Below are 18,011 nucleotides of genomic sequence, written 5' to 3' on the forward strand. Positions count from 1 at the left end.
AATATATGTAACCTGACCCTTCTTTCTTAGTGTAGGCCTACTGCTGCAGGCTTCAGCTGCCAGGAGGTCATGGCACAGGTGGTGGCTCCGCTCCATAACCACACAGTCACTGGTTCAGCTCTGGCAGTTCCCCCACACTCACTGGCCTTCAATATAACATATGGATCATGGTCCATCAAAGGAAGAATGTATATAATTTCGCTTATTTCATGACATTGGACTTGATGACCAAAGCCTTCTGATGCAGTCCATTATTACAGCAAAAGAAAACTACATTTACCATCATGCAATATACTGGGAAACACCACTTCAAATCTGATGTCAAGAATTTTTGTAGTGAATGTCGGTTGCATGAATTAAGTAGAGTAAAGTTGATGCTCAATAAAAGGCTCCACTTTTGTTTTGCTCAAATATCAAACGACAGTTTTTAGAGGAAGACGGATGAGCGCGCCTCTGCTAAAGAATGACGTCAGATCGGGCAGACATATTTGTGCGGGCTAATAGTTAACGGTCGCACGGATTCGTATGGGAGAGGAAGCCAGGGCAAGGATTTAGTTCAGATTGTGTTTACTTCTCGACTTTGCCAGGGATCGAGGTTACACAGAAATGTCGGAGGAAATTGAGGGGACAAAGACGACGGAGGAGACGGTGGTGAATGACCAGAATGTACGTTTATTTGTCTGAAACACAACCACTTGCTAACCAACGACAGTCAAGCTGCACTGCACACTATCATATGATATGGCAGGTTTTTAAGCTAACGTTAGCTACTGTAACATCGTTAGCGTTAATCCTTTCTAACTATCTGTCGTGATTATCAACAACAATATCAGTTTTCTTAATAAATTCCATTTGGTATCTAATCAAGCTGTTTTCCATAACTATTTGCAGTCGTAACTAGCAGGGCTTTTCGATATTAAGCTAACGTTAACTAAGGTCGGATTTCATCTAGCTAACGCGGTAGCTAGCTACGATAGTTAACGTTAGCTACCCACATTGTAACGTTAACTAACCAAGTCATGATTATTTAAGTATAAGCAGAACAAATACCCCAATTATTGTTTTTCCTGAAGTAATAACCAACGTTAGTTAATTGACTCGCTTATTGGATAATGACCTAACAAGTTAACGTTAAATATGTCGGTTTGTCTATTTCAGCCAACTTGTTAACAAACAACTAACAACTATTAGCCAGCTAGTTTTAACCACATTAACCAACAAGTGATCTAACTAGCTACCTACCACCACCATCAAAGCCATCTAACGTTAGCGAAGTTATGTTGCTTTCAGTGGCTTGACTACTGTTGTCTACTCTAAAGAAGGCAATCTGGCGGTCTGTCAACAGTGACTCGCCCCTCGCTGTACTGAAGGCCAGTGTTTGTTTTGTCCTTAGCTAGGTAGCTAGCTAAACTCAGCAAAAAAGAAACGTCCTCTCACTGTCAACTGCGTTTATTTTCAGAAAACATAACATGTGTAAATATTTGTATGAACATAAGATTAAACAACTGAGACAAACGGAACAAGTTCCACAAACATGTGACTAACAGAAATTGAATAATGTGTCCCTAAACAAAGGGGGGGTCAAAATCAAAAGTAACAGTAAGTATCTGGTGTGGTCACCAGCTGCATTAAGTACTGCAGTGCATCTCCTCCTCATGGACTGCACCAGATTTGCCAGTTCTTGCTGTGAGATGTTACCCCACTCTTCCACCAAGGCACCTGCAAGTTTCCGGACATTTCTGGGGGGGGAATGGCCCTCACCCTCCGATCCAACAGGTCCCAGACTTGCTCAATGGGATTGAGATCCGGGCTCTTCGCTGGCCATGGCAGAACACTGACATTCCTGTCCTGCAGGAAATCACACACAGAACGAGCAGTATGGCTGGTGGCATTGTCATGCTGGAGAGTCATGTCAGGATGAGCCTGCAGGAAGGGTACCACATCAGGGAGGAGGATGTCGTCCCTGTAACGCACAGCGTTGAGATTGCCTGCAATGACAACAAGCTCAGTCCGATGATGCTGTGTGACACCGCCCCAGACCATGATGGACCCTCCACCTCCAAATCGATCCCGCTCCAGAGTACAGGCCTCAGTGTAACGCTCATTCCTTCGATGATAAATGTAAATCCGACCATCGCCCCTGGTGAGACGAAACCGCGACACGTCAGTGACGAGCACTTTTTTGCCAGTCCTGTCTGGTCCAGCGATGGAGGGTTTGTGCCCATAGGCGACGTTGTTGCCGGTGATGTTTGGTGAGGACCTGCTATACTACAGGCCTACAAGCCTTCAGTCCAGCCTCTCTCGGCCTATTGCGGACAGTCTGAGCACTGATTGAGGGATTGTGCGTTCCTGGTGTAACTGGGCAGTTGTTGCCATCCTGTACCTGTCCTGCAGGTGTGATGTTCGGATGTACCGATCCTGTGCAGGTGTTGTTACACGTGGTCTGCCACTGCGAGGACGATCAGCTGTCCGTCCTGTCTCCCTGTAGCGCTGTCTTAGGCGTCTCACAGTATGGACATCGCAATTTATTGCCCTGGCCACATCAGCAGTCCTCATTAGAGGTCGACCGACTAATCGGAATGGCCGATTTTTTTTAAATAGGGCTAATTTCAAGTTTTCATAATAATCTGTATTTTTGGCCACCGATTTGCCGAATAATATTATTTTTCTCTTTTTTTTTTTTTTTTTTTACACATTTATTTAACTAGGCAAGTCAGATTAAGAACACATTCTTATTTTCAATGACGGCCTAGGAGCGGGGGTTAATTTCCTTGTTCAGGGGGATTTGTTTTTGCAACCTTCTGGTTACTAGTCCAACGCTCTAACCACCTACCTTACATTGCACTCCACGAGGAGCCTGCGTGGCAGGCTGACTACCTGTTACACGAGGGCAGCAAGAAGCCAAGGTAAGTTGCTAGCTAGCATTAAACTTAACTTATAAAAAAAAAAAAAATAATCTTAACATAATCACTAGTTAACTACACATGGTTGATATTACTAGTTTCTCTAACGCGTCCCGCGTTGCATATAATCGATGCGGAGCCTGTTAATTTCTCATCGAATCACAGCCTACTTCGACAAACGGGTGATGATTTAACAAGCACATTTGCGAAAAAAGCACTGTCGTTGCACCAATGTACCTAACCATAAACATCAATGCCTTTTTTTAAAATCAATACACAAGTATACTGCTCAAAAAAATAAAGGGAACACTTAAACAACACATCCTAGATCTGAATGAAATAAATAATCTTATTAAATACTTTTTTCTTTACATAGTTGAATGTGCTGACAACAAAATCACACAAAAATAATCAATGGAAATCCAATTTATCAACCCATGGAGTTCTGGATTTGGAGTCACACTCAAAATTAAAGTGGAAAACCACACTACAGGCTGATCCAACTTTGATGTAATGTCCTTAAAACAAGTCAAAATGAGGCTCAGTAGTGTGTGTGGCCTCCACGTGCCTGTATGACCTCCCTACAACGCCTGGGCATGCTCCTGATGAGGTGGGGGGTGGTCTCCTGAGGGATTTCCTCCCAGACCTGGACTAAAGCATCCGCCAACTCCTGGACAGTCTGTGGTGCAACGTGGCGTTGGTGAATGGAGCGAGACATGATGTGCTCAATTGGATTCAGGTCTGGGGAACGGGCGGGCCAGTCCATAGCATCAATGCCTTCCTCTTGCAGGAACTGCTGACACACTCCAGCCACATGAGGTCTAGCATTGTCTTGCATTAGGAGGAACCCAGGGCCAACCGCACCAGCATATGGTCTCACAAGGGGTCTGAGGATCTCATCTCGGTACCTAATGGCAGTCAGGCTACCTCTGGCGAGCACATGGAGGGCTGTGCGGCCCCCCAAAGAAATGCCATCCCACACCATGACTGACCCACCGCCAAACCGGTCATGCTGGAGGATGTTGCAGGCAGCAGAACGTTCTCCACGGCGTCTCCAGACTCTGTCACGTCTGTCACGTGCTCACTGTGAACCTGCTTTCATCTGTGAAGAGCACAGGGCGCCAGTGGCGAATTTGCCGATCTTGGTGTTCTCTGGCAAATGCCAAACGTCCTGCATGGTGTTGGGCTGTAAACACAACCCCCACCTGTGGACATCGGGCCCTCATACCACCCTCATGGAGTCTGTTTCTGACTGTTTGAGCAGACACATGCACATTTGTGGCCTGCTGGAGGTCATTTTGCAGGGCTCTGGCAGTCCTCCTCCTGCTCCTCCTTGCACAAAGGCGGAGGTAGCGGTCCTGCTGCTGGGTTGTTGCCCTCCTACGGCCTCCTCCACGTCTCCTGATTTACTGGCCTGTCTCCTGGTAGCGCCTCCATGCTCTGCACACTACGCTGACAGACACAGCAAACCTTCTTGCCACAGCTCGCATTGATGTGCCATCCTGGATGAGCTGCACTACCTGAGCCACTTGTGTGGGTTGTAGACTCCGTCTCATGCTACCACTAGAGTGAAAGCACCGCCAGCATTCAAAAGTGACCAAAACATCAGCCAGGAAGCATAGGAACTGAGAAGTGGTCCCCACTTGCACAACCACTCCTTTATTGGGGGTGTCTTGCTAATTGCCTATAATTTCCACCTGTTGTCTATTCCATTTGCACAACAGCATGTGAAATGTATTGTCAATCAGTGTTGCTTCCTAAGTGGACAGTTTGATTCTACAGAAGTGTGATTGACTTGGAGTTACATTGTGTTGTTTAAGTGTTCCCTTTATTTTTTAGAGCAGTGTATATATTTTTAACCCTGCATATTTAGTTACTATTGCCTTCCCTGTGGCTCAGTTGGTAGAGCATGGTGTTTGCAACGCCGGCATGGTGTGTGCAACGCCAGGGTTGTGGGTTCGATTCCCACGGGGGGACAGTACAAAAAAAAATATATATGAACTGTATTCACTACTGTAAGTCACTCTGGATAAGAGCGTCTGCTAAATGACTAAAATGTAAATATAAATGTAACATGAAATTGTGTCACTGCTCTTGCGTTCATTGCCTGGCTCGTTGCGAACTAATTTGCCAGAATTTTACGTAATTATGAAGGTTGTGCAATGTAACAGGAATATTTAGACTTAGGGATGCCACCCGTTAGATAAAAATATGGACCGGTTCCGTATATCACTGAAAGAGAACTTTTGTTTTCGAGATGATAGTTTCTGGATTCGACCATATTAATGACCAAAGGCTCGTATTTCTGTGTGTTTATTATATTATAATTAAGTCTATGATTTCATAGAGCAGTCTGACTGAGCGGTGGTAGGCACCAGCAGGCTTGTAAGCATTCATTCAAACAGCACTTTCGTTCGTTTTGCCAGCAGCTCTTCGCAATGCATTGCGCTGTTTATGACTTCAAGCCTGTCAACTCCCAAGATTAGGCTGGTGTAACCGATGTAAAATGGCTAGCTAGTTAGCCGGGTGCGCGCTAATAGCGTTTCAAACGTCACTCGCTCTGAGACTTGGAGTAGTTGTTCCCCTTGCTCTGCATGGGCAACGCTGCTTCGAGGGTGGCTGTTGTCGATGTATTCCTGGTTCAAGCCCAGGTAGGAGCGAGGAGAGGGACGGAAGCTATACTGTTACACTGGCAATACTAAAGTGCCTATAAGAACATCCAATAGTCAGTGGTATATGAAATACAAATCGTATAGAGAGAAATAGTCCTATAATTCCTATAATAACTACAACCTAAAACTTCTTACCTGGGAATATTGAAGACTCGTGTTAAAAGGAACCACCAGCTTTCATATGTTCCCATGTTCTGAGCAAGGCACTTAAACGTTAGCTTTCTTACATGGCACATATTGCACTTTTACTTTCTTCTCCAACACTTTGTTTTTGCATTATTTAAACCAAATTGAACGTTTCATTATTTATTTGAGGCTAAATTGATTTTATTTATGTATTATATTACGTTAAAATAAGTGTTCATTCAGTATTGTTGTAATTGTCATTATTACAAAACAAATAAAATAAAATCGGCCTTTTTTGGGGGGTCCTCCAATAATCGGTATCGGCGTTGAAAAATCATAATCGGTCAACCTCTAGTCGTCATGCCTCCTTGCAGCATCCCTAAGGTACATTCATGCAGATGAGCAGGGACCCTGGGCATCTTTCTTTTGGTGTTTTTCAGAGTCAGTAGAAAGGCCTCTTTTTAGTGTCCTAAGTTTTCATAACTGTGACCTTAATTGCCTACCGTCTGTAAGCTGTTAGTGTCTTAACGACCGTTCCACAGCTCCATGTTCATTAATTGTTTATGGTTCATTGAACAAGCTTGGGAAACAGTGTTTAAACCTTTACAATGAAGATCTGTGAAGTTAATTCGTAAAAATCCAAATATCTTTGAAAGACAAGGTCCTGAAAAAGGGACGTTTCTTTTTTTTTTTGCAGAGTTTGTCGATTAGATGACAACCTGCCGTCTCTGTGACAATATCTGTGAGAGAACATTAGGAACACCTTACAAATATTGAGTCGCACCCCCTTGCCCTCAGAACAGGCTCAATTCGCCAGGGTATGGACTACAAGATGTCAAAAGCATTCCACAGGGATGCTGGTCCATGTTGACGCCAATGCTTCCCACAGTTGTCAAGTTGGCTGGATGTCCTTTGGGTGGTGGACCATTCTTAATACACATGGGCAAACTGTTGAGCGTGAAAACCCAGCAGCGTTGCAGTTCTTAGCACAATTTAACCAGGTGCTCTAGACTAAAGCGTCCATAGGGTCTGTGCAGCAGGCTGAAAGCTTGACTTCCCTACCAGTAGTAACAGCCCTGCTCCCTCCGCATGTGTTGTGCATGTGGGTGGTCCATGTGTTTGCATGTGTTGTCCATGTGGGTGGCGTATGTGTTGTGCAGGTGTTTTCAGGAGCTGATGTGACAGACCACAGTGTGCTTGCTTAGCATAGCTTCGGGTACACTGTCCGTACAACGGCTCGAACCCTGGGCACAATGCCTCGCAAACACGTGACCACCCGCTTGACAATGCCTTTAACCAGCTGCGCCAAAGAAAAGCTTTCAATTGTTGTTTGTGTTTCAGGAGATGGACGACAAGGTGATCAGTCCAGAGAAGGTTGAGGAGGCCAAGTTGAAGGCTCGCTACCCAAACCTGGGGCACAAACCTGGAGGCTCCGACCTGCTACGCAAACGCCTGACCAAGGGGGTGAGTCCACAGCCTTACCTACTTCCCTACCTTCTCTTTTAACCTATTCCCACAAGCACACAGTTGTCTCTCTCAGCATCAATTAGACTATGTATTAAAAAAAGTTGCAGCTTGTTTTAAGTTTAACATTCTCTCTCTGCAGCAAAAGTATTTTGACTCTGGGGACTACAACATGGCCAAGGCCAAGGTGAAGAACAAGCAGCTTCCTGCAGCCACGTCAGAGAAGAGCGGAGGAGGAGAGATCACAGGAGACCATATCCCTACACCTCAGGACCTGCCGCAGAGGAAACCTTCCCTGGTGGCCAGCAAACTGGCCGGCTGATACACACACTGTCCTGTCTCTAACCCTGTCAAAACTCCTAACAATCACCCTACTACACCTGTTCCTGTCTCACTACCTCCCCCTGTCTACTTCTGCCCCAGCCCCAGAGAGACCCTTCCCTGGTGGCCAGCAAACTGGCACGCACCCCTAACGGCCTGTCTCTGGTTCTGTCCCTCATCACCCAGTCCTCTCTGCTTCCCCTCACCTTCCACTCTGTTATGGCTCCCTCTTCTTCCTGCTCTTCCTCCCCTCCCCTCTCTGTTCTTGTTTATTTTCTATTCTCATGTAAAAATACACTGAAAGCAAGGATGAGGATGTGTAGAGGGGGAGAGAGGGGGGACTGGGATGACTCCACTACAGCAGGAGACTTTAAAGATGACTGGAACTCTGTGTCCCAGATGACACCCTATCCCCTATATGGCCCTGGTCAAAAGTACAGTGTACTAAACATTAGGAACACCTTCCTAACATTGAGTTGCACCTCCCTCCCCCCCTGTTTTGCCCTCAGAACAGCCTCAATTCATCGGGGCATGGACTCTACAAGGTGCCCAAAGTGTTCCACAGGGATGCTGGTCCATGTTGACTCCAATGCTTCTCACAGTTGTCAAGTTGGCTGGATATCTTTTGGGTGGTGAACCATTCTTGAGACACACAGGAAACTGTTGAACATGACAAATCCAGCAGTGTTGAAGTTCTTGACGCACTCAAACTGGCACCTACTACCATATCCCGTTCAAAGGCACCTAAATCTGTCCCCCTCTGAATGGCACACATACACAATCTGTCTCAAGGCTTCACAATCCTTCTTTAACCTGTCTCCTCCCCTTCATCTACACTGATTGGATTGGATTTAACAAGTGACATCAATAAGGGATCATAGCTTTCACCTTATCAGTCTGTCATGGAAAGAGCAGGTGTTCATAATGTTTTGTACACTCAGTGTATTTAGGGAATAGGGTGCCATTTGGGACGCACACCTGGAGAGTGTAACATAGGAGGGAGGAGGGCCCAGACGAGCCACAGAGAGTCTGAAATGGCACACTATTCCCTATGCAGTACACTACTATCAACCAGAGCCCTATGTGGCTGCCCTATGAGCATCTGGCCCAAAACGGTTCTACTACATAGGGCGTAGTGATCCATTTGGGACCGTCTCTGGTCTAGAGGGTTGAATGTCATCTCCAGTCCTGTTAACTGATTGTGTAAATATTTCTAGTTGTGTTGGAGAGGAGTGAGGCTGAAATCAGCCTTTTAGAATGTTTTAACGTAGAATATTATGATTTACCAAACATGTTGTTGGTGTTATGTTGTCATCTAAATGATGCTGTAATGTGCTTGAATAGAACTTTGATAATGACTGACCAGAACCTCTCACTACTGTTGTTCTGTTTAAAGGCTACAGTGTTGTCCCAAGTGGCAACCTATTCATTACATAGTGCACCACTTTTGAACAGGGTCCAAGGGGCTCTGGTGGTGAGAAGTAGTGCATTATATAGGGAATCTCCAATCATACCCTTCTTTCTGTGTAGTGCACTACATTACACCCACTGCCACATAGGGCTCTAGTCAAAAGTAGTGCACTATTGGCGAGTTTCCAATGAGGATTTACCCCAGTGTTTTACCAAAATACTCAGACTTTTGTTTCCATCTACCCGGGTCGGCACCCTTGTCTCACTGGGCCATGTCTCCAGTGGACCTGTTCTGACTGGTAGCCAAGCCCAGGCCCTGGGTACTTTTCAACCTCATTTTCATAATAATGGTAAACTATGAACTTTAACACCTTCTCACAAAGCTACTGTCTTGAATGATGTAGAGGTTGTTGATTCTGCCTTCCCCACATCTTTAGCATCAACCTCCTGATAACACTAGAGCTTACATTAAAACACTGATGACCCACTCGTGTGAGTAAGTCTCAATGGAAAAGCACCAACATGTATGGCCCCATAAAACCTCTATTTGTAACCTCTGTTTTCAGACCAGAGGAAGGGGTTAATGTCACAGGTTGGTGGCCCCTTTAATTGGGGAGGATGTGCTCATGATAAGGGCTGGAGGGGAATGGTATCACACATGGTTTTCATGTGTTTGATGCCATTCCATTTACTCTGTTCCATCCATTATGAGCCGCCCTCCCCTCAGCAGCCTCCACTGGTGAATGTAGATGTAACAGCTGGATGATGTGACGGGGGTTCTAAAGACATCTTCATTTAGCTCCAAATTCTTTGGCCTCACACACCCTCATTCATCTTTCACACAGACACACTCCTCTACAGCCCAACTCTCTCACATACACACACTCACTCCCACTCTCCTTCTTTCTCTCTCACACACACTCCCTCATACACACCTACCCCCTTTGGCCAGCATATCTTTACAGATCTCAATCACACCCTATTCCCTATATAGTGCTCTACTGTATATATGCACAGGCCAGTCCACTAGTGGGGGTGTGGTCATCAAGGGTCTGAAGCTGAAGGACTGAATAGTTAAGGTGTGTGTGTATGACTGCCCCCATCCACAACCCCCCCTGTCACTTTGTGCCATTTTGTTTTGTAAATAAAATAGTTTTGCACAAACGGCTGTTGGGTGTTTGATGACTGACTCCATGCATTGACAGATCATACAATCATCTATGAAGGATTGTATACAAAGGAATTATGAATGCAAATGTTAGTATTAGATGAGGGATAACACCAGCAGAGCCGAAGCACCACCAAGATAAATCTTAATCAAAATGTATGTAAATAATCTGGATTTATCTCCCACTTAAGACACACAAGCTGTGGCCAAAGACCGACAGACCCTAGTGGAAGAAGATTGTTGCAGCTTTATGTCCCACCTGGGATGAAGGGGGCTAAATTATCAGGCCTATGGCACATGGCAACCAGGGCTGTATTCATTAGTCGGATTCTGTTGCGAAACGTTAAGTCTGTTGCAATCCAAACGGAAAACGTTTGGCATCGAACATGAGTTTCTGTTGAACAAATTCAGGTAGGTTCCTCCCCGTTTCGTTCTGTTTGCTTCCGTTTGGCTCCTATAGTAAACAGACTAAACGTTTTGCAACGGAATCTGACTAATATCTGACTAGCAGGCTTCTAACCAGCAGAACTAAAGCGATGTCGCCTCTTGGCCACAGCGGAACGCTGTTTAGCCATGTTTCCGAGCCCATGGCAACAACCGCGTTTCACTGGATCATTTTATCCATCATCAATTCCCATAATGCTCCGAGAGATGCCAAAATATTTAGGTTTTCTAGGTATGATGGCGCTAGGTGCTGTACACTAAAAAAAGAGTAACCGAAAGCCTGGTGGGACTTTTATTAACTGCGAGGAAAAAACGGAGCGGCGACCTACTGATGTTGAAATCTAGCTGCTGAGATTCATGGAAAAAGGACACGACAGCTCCACCAGTATGGCAACGTCAGAGCTGTACACAAAGGTAATATAACCAACGTGATCGGTGTTTGCTTTGCCTTGTGCGTTTATAGCGTTTCTGCAGCGCTTTCTTCAATGAGAACAAAGCAAAGAGCTTGTTTATAATCATTCATTCGTTGATGGCGGGAATGAATGAGAGGGAAGTCTTTAAACCAAACATCGAGATTGACAGGTCACAAAGCCTCGAACAATGCACAGGAGGTGATTATCAAACCAGTGCGTGGTTTTTGGAACGAATGAAAAGCGTTTGAAGCAGCGTCCTACAGCCTGGGGGCAATATACAGTACATATAGGTTGACATGCAGTAGCCTATGACTGAGTGAAGGCGCCTTCTATATTTAGCTCTCTGCTGTGTTAAAATGGGTGCAGCAGAAGCAGCTCAGCTGACAAAGTGACGAGGCTATGGGTTCTGCGATTCGGCCTCTGTCTCTGCCCTTCATAGCCCCCCGCTCAGAATGTTTTATTATTCGTCTTAATGTCAGGTCGGGGTTGATGCACTTTTAAAAAGACGATTTTTATTTTGGTATACATTTAGCATCGCACTGGCTACGATGGAGAATGGTGTTTTTTGACCTACATAAATCATGTTATTTTGTCAACCGGCAGTCGCACAGTGATGTTTGTTATTGTGTTTTATAAAGGAGTTTTATAAAGGCCTTTTATTTGATCTCGAGGCTGGGATTCGGTTTGGGTACCGAGGAGAGAGGAATGATGCTGATACCAGTGGTGACGTCACGGGCCTCGTTTACGTCACCGCGATTTGTTTTGAGGTTTTTCCCCCCCTTTTTGCATCCATGACCATGTTCAGTATGCAAACGTAGATAGAAATATCACAAATAGAGCTGACGTTATTCCGTATTCTACAAGTCACCCATGCATGTTTGTTTTACATCGGATATTTCTAGCTGAAAGTTCAAAAACTTTGCATCCAGCTGAACGAAGGTTACTTATGTAACCATGGTTATGTGAAATATATGGATCACTCCAATATATTGGTATCACTCCGCGGCGGAGGGATGCATCCGAGGTGAGGATTTACAGATTTACTCCTGTGTACACCTGTGTCACAGCTGGGGTCTGCCCCTATATATAGACCACATGGCTGCGACACACGTTCTCTACATCATTCTTGAGGTGCCTCTAGCACCGTAGAGGATTGGAGCGATGCATATAGCTCACATAACCGTGGTTACATACGTAACCTTCGTTATGTTTCACTATATTGGATCGCTCCAATATATTGGTATACACGTACCAGATTAGTCGGTGCTAGAGGGACCTGGCCAGCCAGCGGCAAAGTCCCAGCGCGGGACCGAAACACAGGGGCCGTCAATGTGGAAGGGGGTCCCGGCACAGTCCCCGAACGGGGAGGCGACTCCCAGGACTGCTGAACCAACCGCAGAGGGAGGTGCCACATTTACCCAATAGTACCTAGCAAAGGTGCAAGAGGAAGCCCAGCTGGCTGCAGCACAGATGTCAGCGAGGGGCACTCCTCTCAGTAGAGCCCAGGACGCAGCCACACCTCGTGTTGAATGTGCCACCACAGATCCCAGCACTGGCCTGCCAGCCAGGTGGTATGCTGTTGTAATCGTGTCCACGATCCAGTGAGACAAAGAGCTGGTCTGTTGTTCTCACTGACCGTGTCCGCACCACATAGGTAGCCAGTGCCCTCACAGGGCACAGCATGCCGGAGGGAGGCTCAGACTCCCCCACCACTGCCGGGAAGGTCGTAAGGAGACAGGATACACATGCCTGTCTGACAGAACCTTCGGAAGGAATGAAGGGCTGAGGCGGAGAGATGTCCAGGGTCCATCCGGTAGCACTCAGAACTTACCGAAAGAGCATGGAGCTCACACACCCTCTTCATGGAAGTAATCGCTACCAAGAAAAACACCTTCAAAGAGAGGTGTTTCAGGGACTCCAACTGTTCGAAAGGTGGCTTTGCCAAAGCTGCCAAGACCACATCCAGATCCCAGCTTGCTGTTGAGCGGGTCCTAGCTGGACGCAGGCAACAAACCCCCTTCATAAACCTGGAGACCAAGGGATGGTGCCCCACTGGCCTGTCCATCCACCCCACATGGCAGGCAGATATAGCTGCCAAATACCCTCTCAGTGTAGAGGCTGCCAAGCCCTCATCCAAGAGAGACTGCAGGTATTGGAGGACATACTGCACCCCGCATGACTCGGGCACAACCTCAATACCAGTGCACCAAGAGCAGGACAACCGCCAGCGCAACTGGTATGCCACGGTTGTAACCAGCGCCCTTGCGCTCTGCATGGTGTTCATTACACCCTCCTGTAGTCCTTACATAGACCATTGGTGCCGTTCAGTGGCCAAGCCCACAGACTGAGGCGGTGCAGCCTCGGATGCCACAGAGTTCCCCCGACCTGAGACAGCAGGTCCGGTCTCAGGGGGAGTTGCCAAGGTGTCCCAGACAACAGGGACAGGAAAAGGCTGAACTAAGGTCGTCTGGGCCAGTATGGGGCCACCAGAAGCAGACGATGCTCTGCCATCCTGGTCCTGTCCAGCACAGCCTGGATCAGGGGAAAAGGGGGGAATGCATAAGCTCCAGCCCTGGCCAATCGTGAGCCAGAGCATTGAAGCCCAGAGGCCCTGGTGGCTCCGACATGAAGTACCACAGGGGGCAGTGTGCATTGTCCAGAGTAGAGGTCGACCGATTATGAGTTTTCAACGCCGATGCCGATTATTGGAGGACCGAAAAGAGCCGATACCGATTAATCAGCCGATTTATTATACATTTTTTTTTACATAATTTTTTTTATATATATTTTTTTTGTTTGTAATAATGACAATTACAACAATACTGAATGAACACTGTTTTTAACTTAATATAATACATCAATAAAATCAATTTAGCCTCAAATAAATAATGAAACATGTTCAATTTGGTTTAAATAATGCAAAAAGAAAGTGTCGGAGAAGAAAGTAAAAGTGCAATATGTGCCATGTAAAAAAGCTAACGTTTAAGTTCCTTGCTCAGAACACGAGAACATATGAAAGCTGGTGGTTCCTTTTAACATGATTCTTCAATATTTCCAGGTAAGATGTTTTAGGTTGTAGTTATTATAGGAATTATAGGACTATTTCTCTCTATACGATTTGTATTTCATATACCTTTGACTATTGGATGTTCTTATAAGCACTTTAGTATTGCCAGTGTAACAGTATAGCTTCCGTCCCTCTCCTTGCTCCTACCTGGGCTCGAACCAGGAACACATCGACAACAGCCACCCTCGAAGCAGCGTTACCCATGTAGAGCAAGGGAAACAACTACTCCAAGTCTCAGAGCGAGTGACGTTTGAAACGCTATTAGCGCGCACCCGGCTAACTAGCTAGCCATTTCACATCGGTTACACCAGCCTAATCTTGGGAGTTGACAGGCTTGAAGTTATAAACAGCGCAATGCATTGCGAAGGGCTGCTGGCAAAACGCACGAAAGTGCTATTTTGAATGAATGCTTACGAGCCTGCTGCTGCCTACCATCGCTCAGTCAGACTGCTCTATCAAATCATAGACTTAATTATAACATAATAACACACAGAAACACGAGCCGTAGGTCATTAATATGGTCGAATCCGGAAACTATGATCTCGAAAACAAAACGTTATTCCTGTTACATTGCACAACCTTCAATGTTATGTCATAATTACATAAAATTCTGGCAAATTAGTTCGCAACGAGCCAGGCAGCCCAAACTGTTCCATATACCCTGACTGCGTGCAATGAACGCAAAATGACACAATTTCACCTGGTTAATATTGCCAGCTAACATGGATTTCTTTTAGCTAAATATGCAGGTTTAAAAATATATACTTCTGTGTATTGATTTTAAGAAAGTCATTGATGTTTATGGTTAGGTACAGTCGTGCAACGATTGTGCTTTTTTTCGCAAATGCGCTTTTGTTAAATCATCCCCCGTTTGGCGAAGTCGGCTGTCTTTGTTAGGAAGAAATAGTCTTCACAGTTCGCAACGAGCCAGGCGGCCCAAACTGCTGCATATACCCTGACTCTGTTTGGAAGAGAAGTGACACATTTTCCCTAGTTAAATGAAATTCATGTTAGCAGGCAATATTAACTAAATATGCAGGTTTAAAAATATATACTTGTGTATTGATTTTAAGAAAGGCATTGATGTTTATGGTTGGAGCAACGTGTACCTAAGCGATTATATGCAACGCAGGACAGGCTAGATAAACTAGTAATATCATCAACCATGTGTAGTTAACTAGTGATTTTTTTTTTATAAGATAAGTTTAATGCTAGCGAGCAACTTACCTTGGCTTCTTACTGCATTTGCGTAACTGGCAGGCTCCTCGTGTAGTTAACTAGTTATTATGATTGATTGTTTTTTATAAGTTTAATGCTAGCTAGCAACTTACCTTGGCTTCTTACTGCATTTGCGTAACGGCAGGCTCCTCATCGATTGCAATGTAAAGCAGGTGGTTAGAGCGTTGGACTAGTTAACCGTAAGGTTGCAAGATTGAATCCCAGAGCTGACAAGGTAAAAATCTGTCGTTCTGCCCCTGAACAAGGCAGTTAACCCACCGTTCCTAGGCCGTCATTGAAAATAAGAATGTGTTCTTAACTGACTTGCCTAGATAAATAAAGGTCAAAAAAAAAAAAAAAAAAAAAAGGCCAAATCGGCGTCCAAAAATACCGATTTCTGATTGTTATGAAAACTTGAAATCGGCCCTAATTAATCGTCCATTTCGATTAATCGGTCGACCTCTAGTCCAGAGAGGCAAACAGGTCCACCTGCACCCTCCCGAACTTGTCCCACAAGTGCTGCACCACCTGGGGATGTAGGCTCCAGTCCCAAGGTGGCGGGCCCTCCTTCGAGAGCATATCCACTGACACATTCAGGATGCCAGGTACGTGTGCTACGCGTAGAGACGCTAGACATCCCTGAGCCCAGAGAAGGAGATCCCATGTCATAATATGGAGGCGGTGGGACCTCAGTCCATCCTCATGGTTGATGGAAGCCACCACTGTGGTGTTGTCCATTCTCAACAGGACATGACTTCCCTTCAGATGTGGAAGGAAAGACTGCAGGGCCAGCAGTACAGCTCGGAGCTGTAGTGTATTGATGTGCCTGCCGCTCCAAGGGGGTAGCCAACAGCCGCTGGCTGACCTGCCCTTGGTCACCCCCCCAGCCAATTTTGGAGGCGTCTGTGCTGACCAGCTCCCGGCGGCACATCCTCAGCATCTCCACCCCATCTGAGAGAATGGAGTGACAGCGCCACCTCAACAATACCCTAAGGCACTGTGCGGTCACCCGCAGCTGGCGGTGACAGTGACGCTTTAAGTGCAGCTGGTAAGAGTTGAACCTCCTTTTAAGAGGCTGGAGATGGAGCAGGCCCAGGGGAATCAACAACGAGGCCGCCGTCAGCAAGCCCAACAGGCGTTGGCAGGTTAGGGCGGATACCACCCGCCCCTGCCGAAAGTAATCTAGGCAATTTATGATCGCCTGAACCCTTCTGGTGGGCAGGTGTGCTCTCATGAGGACTGAGTCCAGTTCCATGCCAATGAAGGCCATCCTCTGGGTGGGCGTCAGACGACTCTTGTCGTTTACAGTAATGCCCAGCCTACCAATGTGGGTCAGGAGCACGTCTCTGTCTGACAGGACCTGGGTCCTGGTCGGGGCACAATCAGCCAATCATCCAGGTAATTGAGGATCAACAATCCTCGATACGTGAGAAGTGCCAGGACAGTGTCCATGCACTTTGTGAAAGTGTGGGGTGCCAAGGGGAGGCTGAAGGGGAGAACCATGAATTCGTAAGCCCTCCCTTTGAAAGCGAATCGAAGGTACTGCCAATGAGCTGGGTAAACAGGAACATGGAAATACGCATCCATCAGGTCCAGCGTCACAAACCACTGGTCCCTGGACACGGCCTACAACACGCAGGCTGGAGACCTCATGTGGAATCTCAGTACTTTCAACTACCCATTGATGTTGCAGAGGTCCAGAATCGGTCAAAACCCTCCGTCTCTTTTTGGGACCACAAAATAAGTGGAGTAGAACCCACCTAGCTGTTCTGATGTCTCAATCCTGCGGACAACACCCTTGTCGAGGAGTGAGGAAATCTCCAGCCGCAGGGTTTTCTTCAGAGGGTCGGCCACCGCGGTGACACGAAGGCCCCTGAAGAATGGAGGCCGGCACCGGAATTGGAGTCAGTACCCCTCGAGCATTGAGGACAACACCCATGGGGACTCCAAACACTCCTCCCACTTTGCCCTTTGAGACCGGGAGAAGCGGCCGGGTAAGGGTGTGTCAGGGGACCTGCCGGGGCCCGCCTCTCCTCTTTTTTTGTTATTTTAATTTTATTTCACCTTTTATTTAACCAGGTAGGCCAGTTGAGAACAAGTTCTCATTTACAACTGCGACCTGGCCAAGATAAAGCAAAGCAGTGCGACAGAAACACCACAGTTACACATGGAATAAACAAACGTACAGTCAATAACACAATAGAAAAGTCTATATACAGTGTGTGCAAATGAAGTAAGATTAGGGAGGTAAGGCAGTAAATAGGCCATAGTGGGGAAATAATTACAATTTAGCAGTTAAACACAGCAGTGATAGATGTGCAGAAGATGAATGTGCAAGTAGAGATACTGGGGTGCAAAGGAGCAAAAAAATAAATAATATGGGGATGAGGTAGTTGGGTGGGCTATTTACAGATGGGTTATGTACAGGTGCAATGATCTGATGCTTAAAGTTAGTGAGGGAGAAATGAGTCTCATGCTTCAGTGGTTTTTGCAATTTGTTCCAGTCATTGGCAGCAGAGAACTGTAAGGAAAGGTGGCCAAAGGAGGAATTGGCTTTGGGGGTGACCAGTGAATATACCTGCTGGAGCGTGTGCTACGGGTGGGTGCTGCTATGGTGACCAGTGAGCTGAGATAAGGCGGGGCTTTACCTAGCAAAGACTTATAGATGACCTGGAGCCAGTGGGTTTGGCGACGAATATGAAGCGAGGGCCAGCCAACGAGAGCGTACAGGTCGCAGTGGTGGGTAGTATATGGGGTTTTGGTGACAAAACGGATGGCACTGTGATAGACTGCATCCAGTTTGCT

General features: G+C 46.3%; 2 protein-coding genes across 6 annotated transcripts in view; both read left to right on the top strand.

Moving 5' to 3' along the window:
• Positions 1-364: 364 nt before the first annotated feature.
• LOC123725152 (cAMP-regulated phosphoprotein 19-A) lies at positions 365-10,064 on the top strand. The gene is made up of 3 exons (XM_045689347.2): positions 365-666; positions 7,043-7,165; positions 7,308-10,064. Exons 1-3 carry the CDS (start codon positions 607-609, stop codon positions 7,485-7,487), a joined length of 363 nt encoding a protein of 120 aa, XP_045545303.1. The 5' UTR covers positions 365-606; the 3' UTR covers positions 7,488-10,064.
• A 570-nt stretch (positions 10,065-10,634) lies between these two features.
• The window catches only part of LOC106595398 (unconventional myosin-Va), an 85,296-nt gene continuing 77,919 nt past the window's right edge, over positions 10,635-18,011 (top strand). For all 5 annotated transcript variants that reach the window (XR_014379367.1, XM_082957855.1, XM_082957857.1 and 2 more), the window contains exon 1: positions 10,635-10,922. Coding sequence is in view for 4 of the 5 variants with exons in the window: in XM_082957855.1 (XP_082813981.1) it covers positions 10,866-10,922 (57 nt within the window). In the remaining variant the exon portion in view is untranslated. The remainder of the gene's footprint in view (positions 10,923-18,011) is intronic.

This window comes from Salmo salar, chromosome 11 (assembly GCF_965601325.2).
Source record: "Salmo salar chromosome 11, fSalSal1, whole genome shotgun sequence".
Classification (NCBI taxonomy): domain Eukaryota; kingdom Metazoa; phylum Chordata; class Actinopteri; order Salmoniformes; family Salmonidae; genus Salmo; species Salmo salar.

Excerpts from the sequence above, each read along its gene's own strand:
- LOC123725152 (XM_045689347.2), top strand. The coding sequence starts at position 607 with ATGTCGGAGGAAATTGAGGGGACAAAGACGACGGAGGAGACGGTGGTG. Across the intron at positions 667-7,042 it reads CGGTGGTGAATGACCAGAAT|GAGATGGACGACAAGGTGAT; the intron begins GTACGTTTATTT and ends TTTGTGTTTCAG. Across the intron at positions 7,166-7,307 it reads GCAAACGCCTGACCAAGGGG|CAAAAGTATTTTGACTCTGG; the intron begins GTGAGTCCACAG and ends CTCTCTCTGCAG.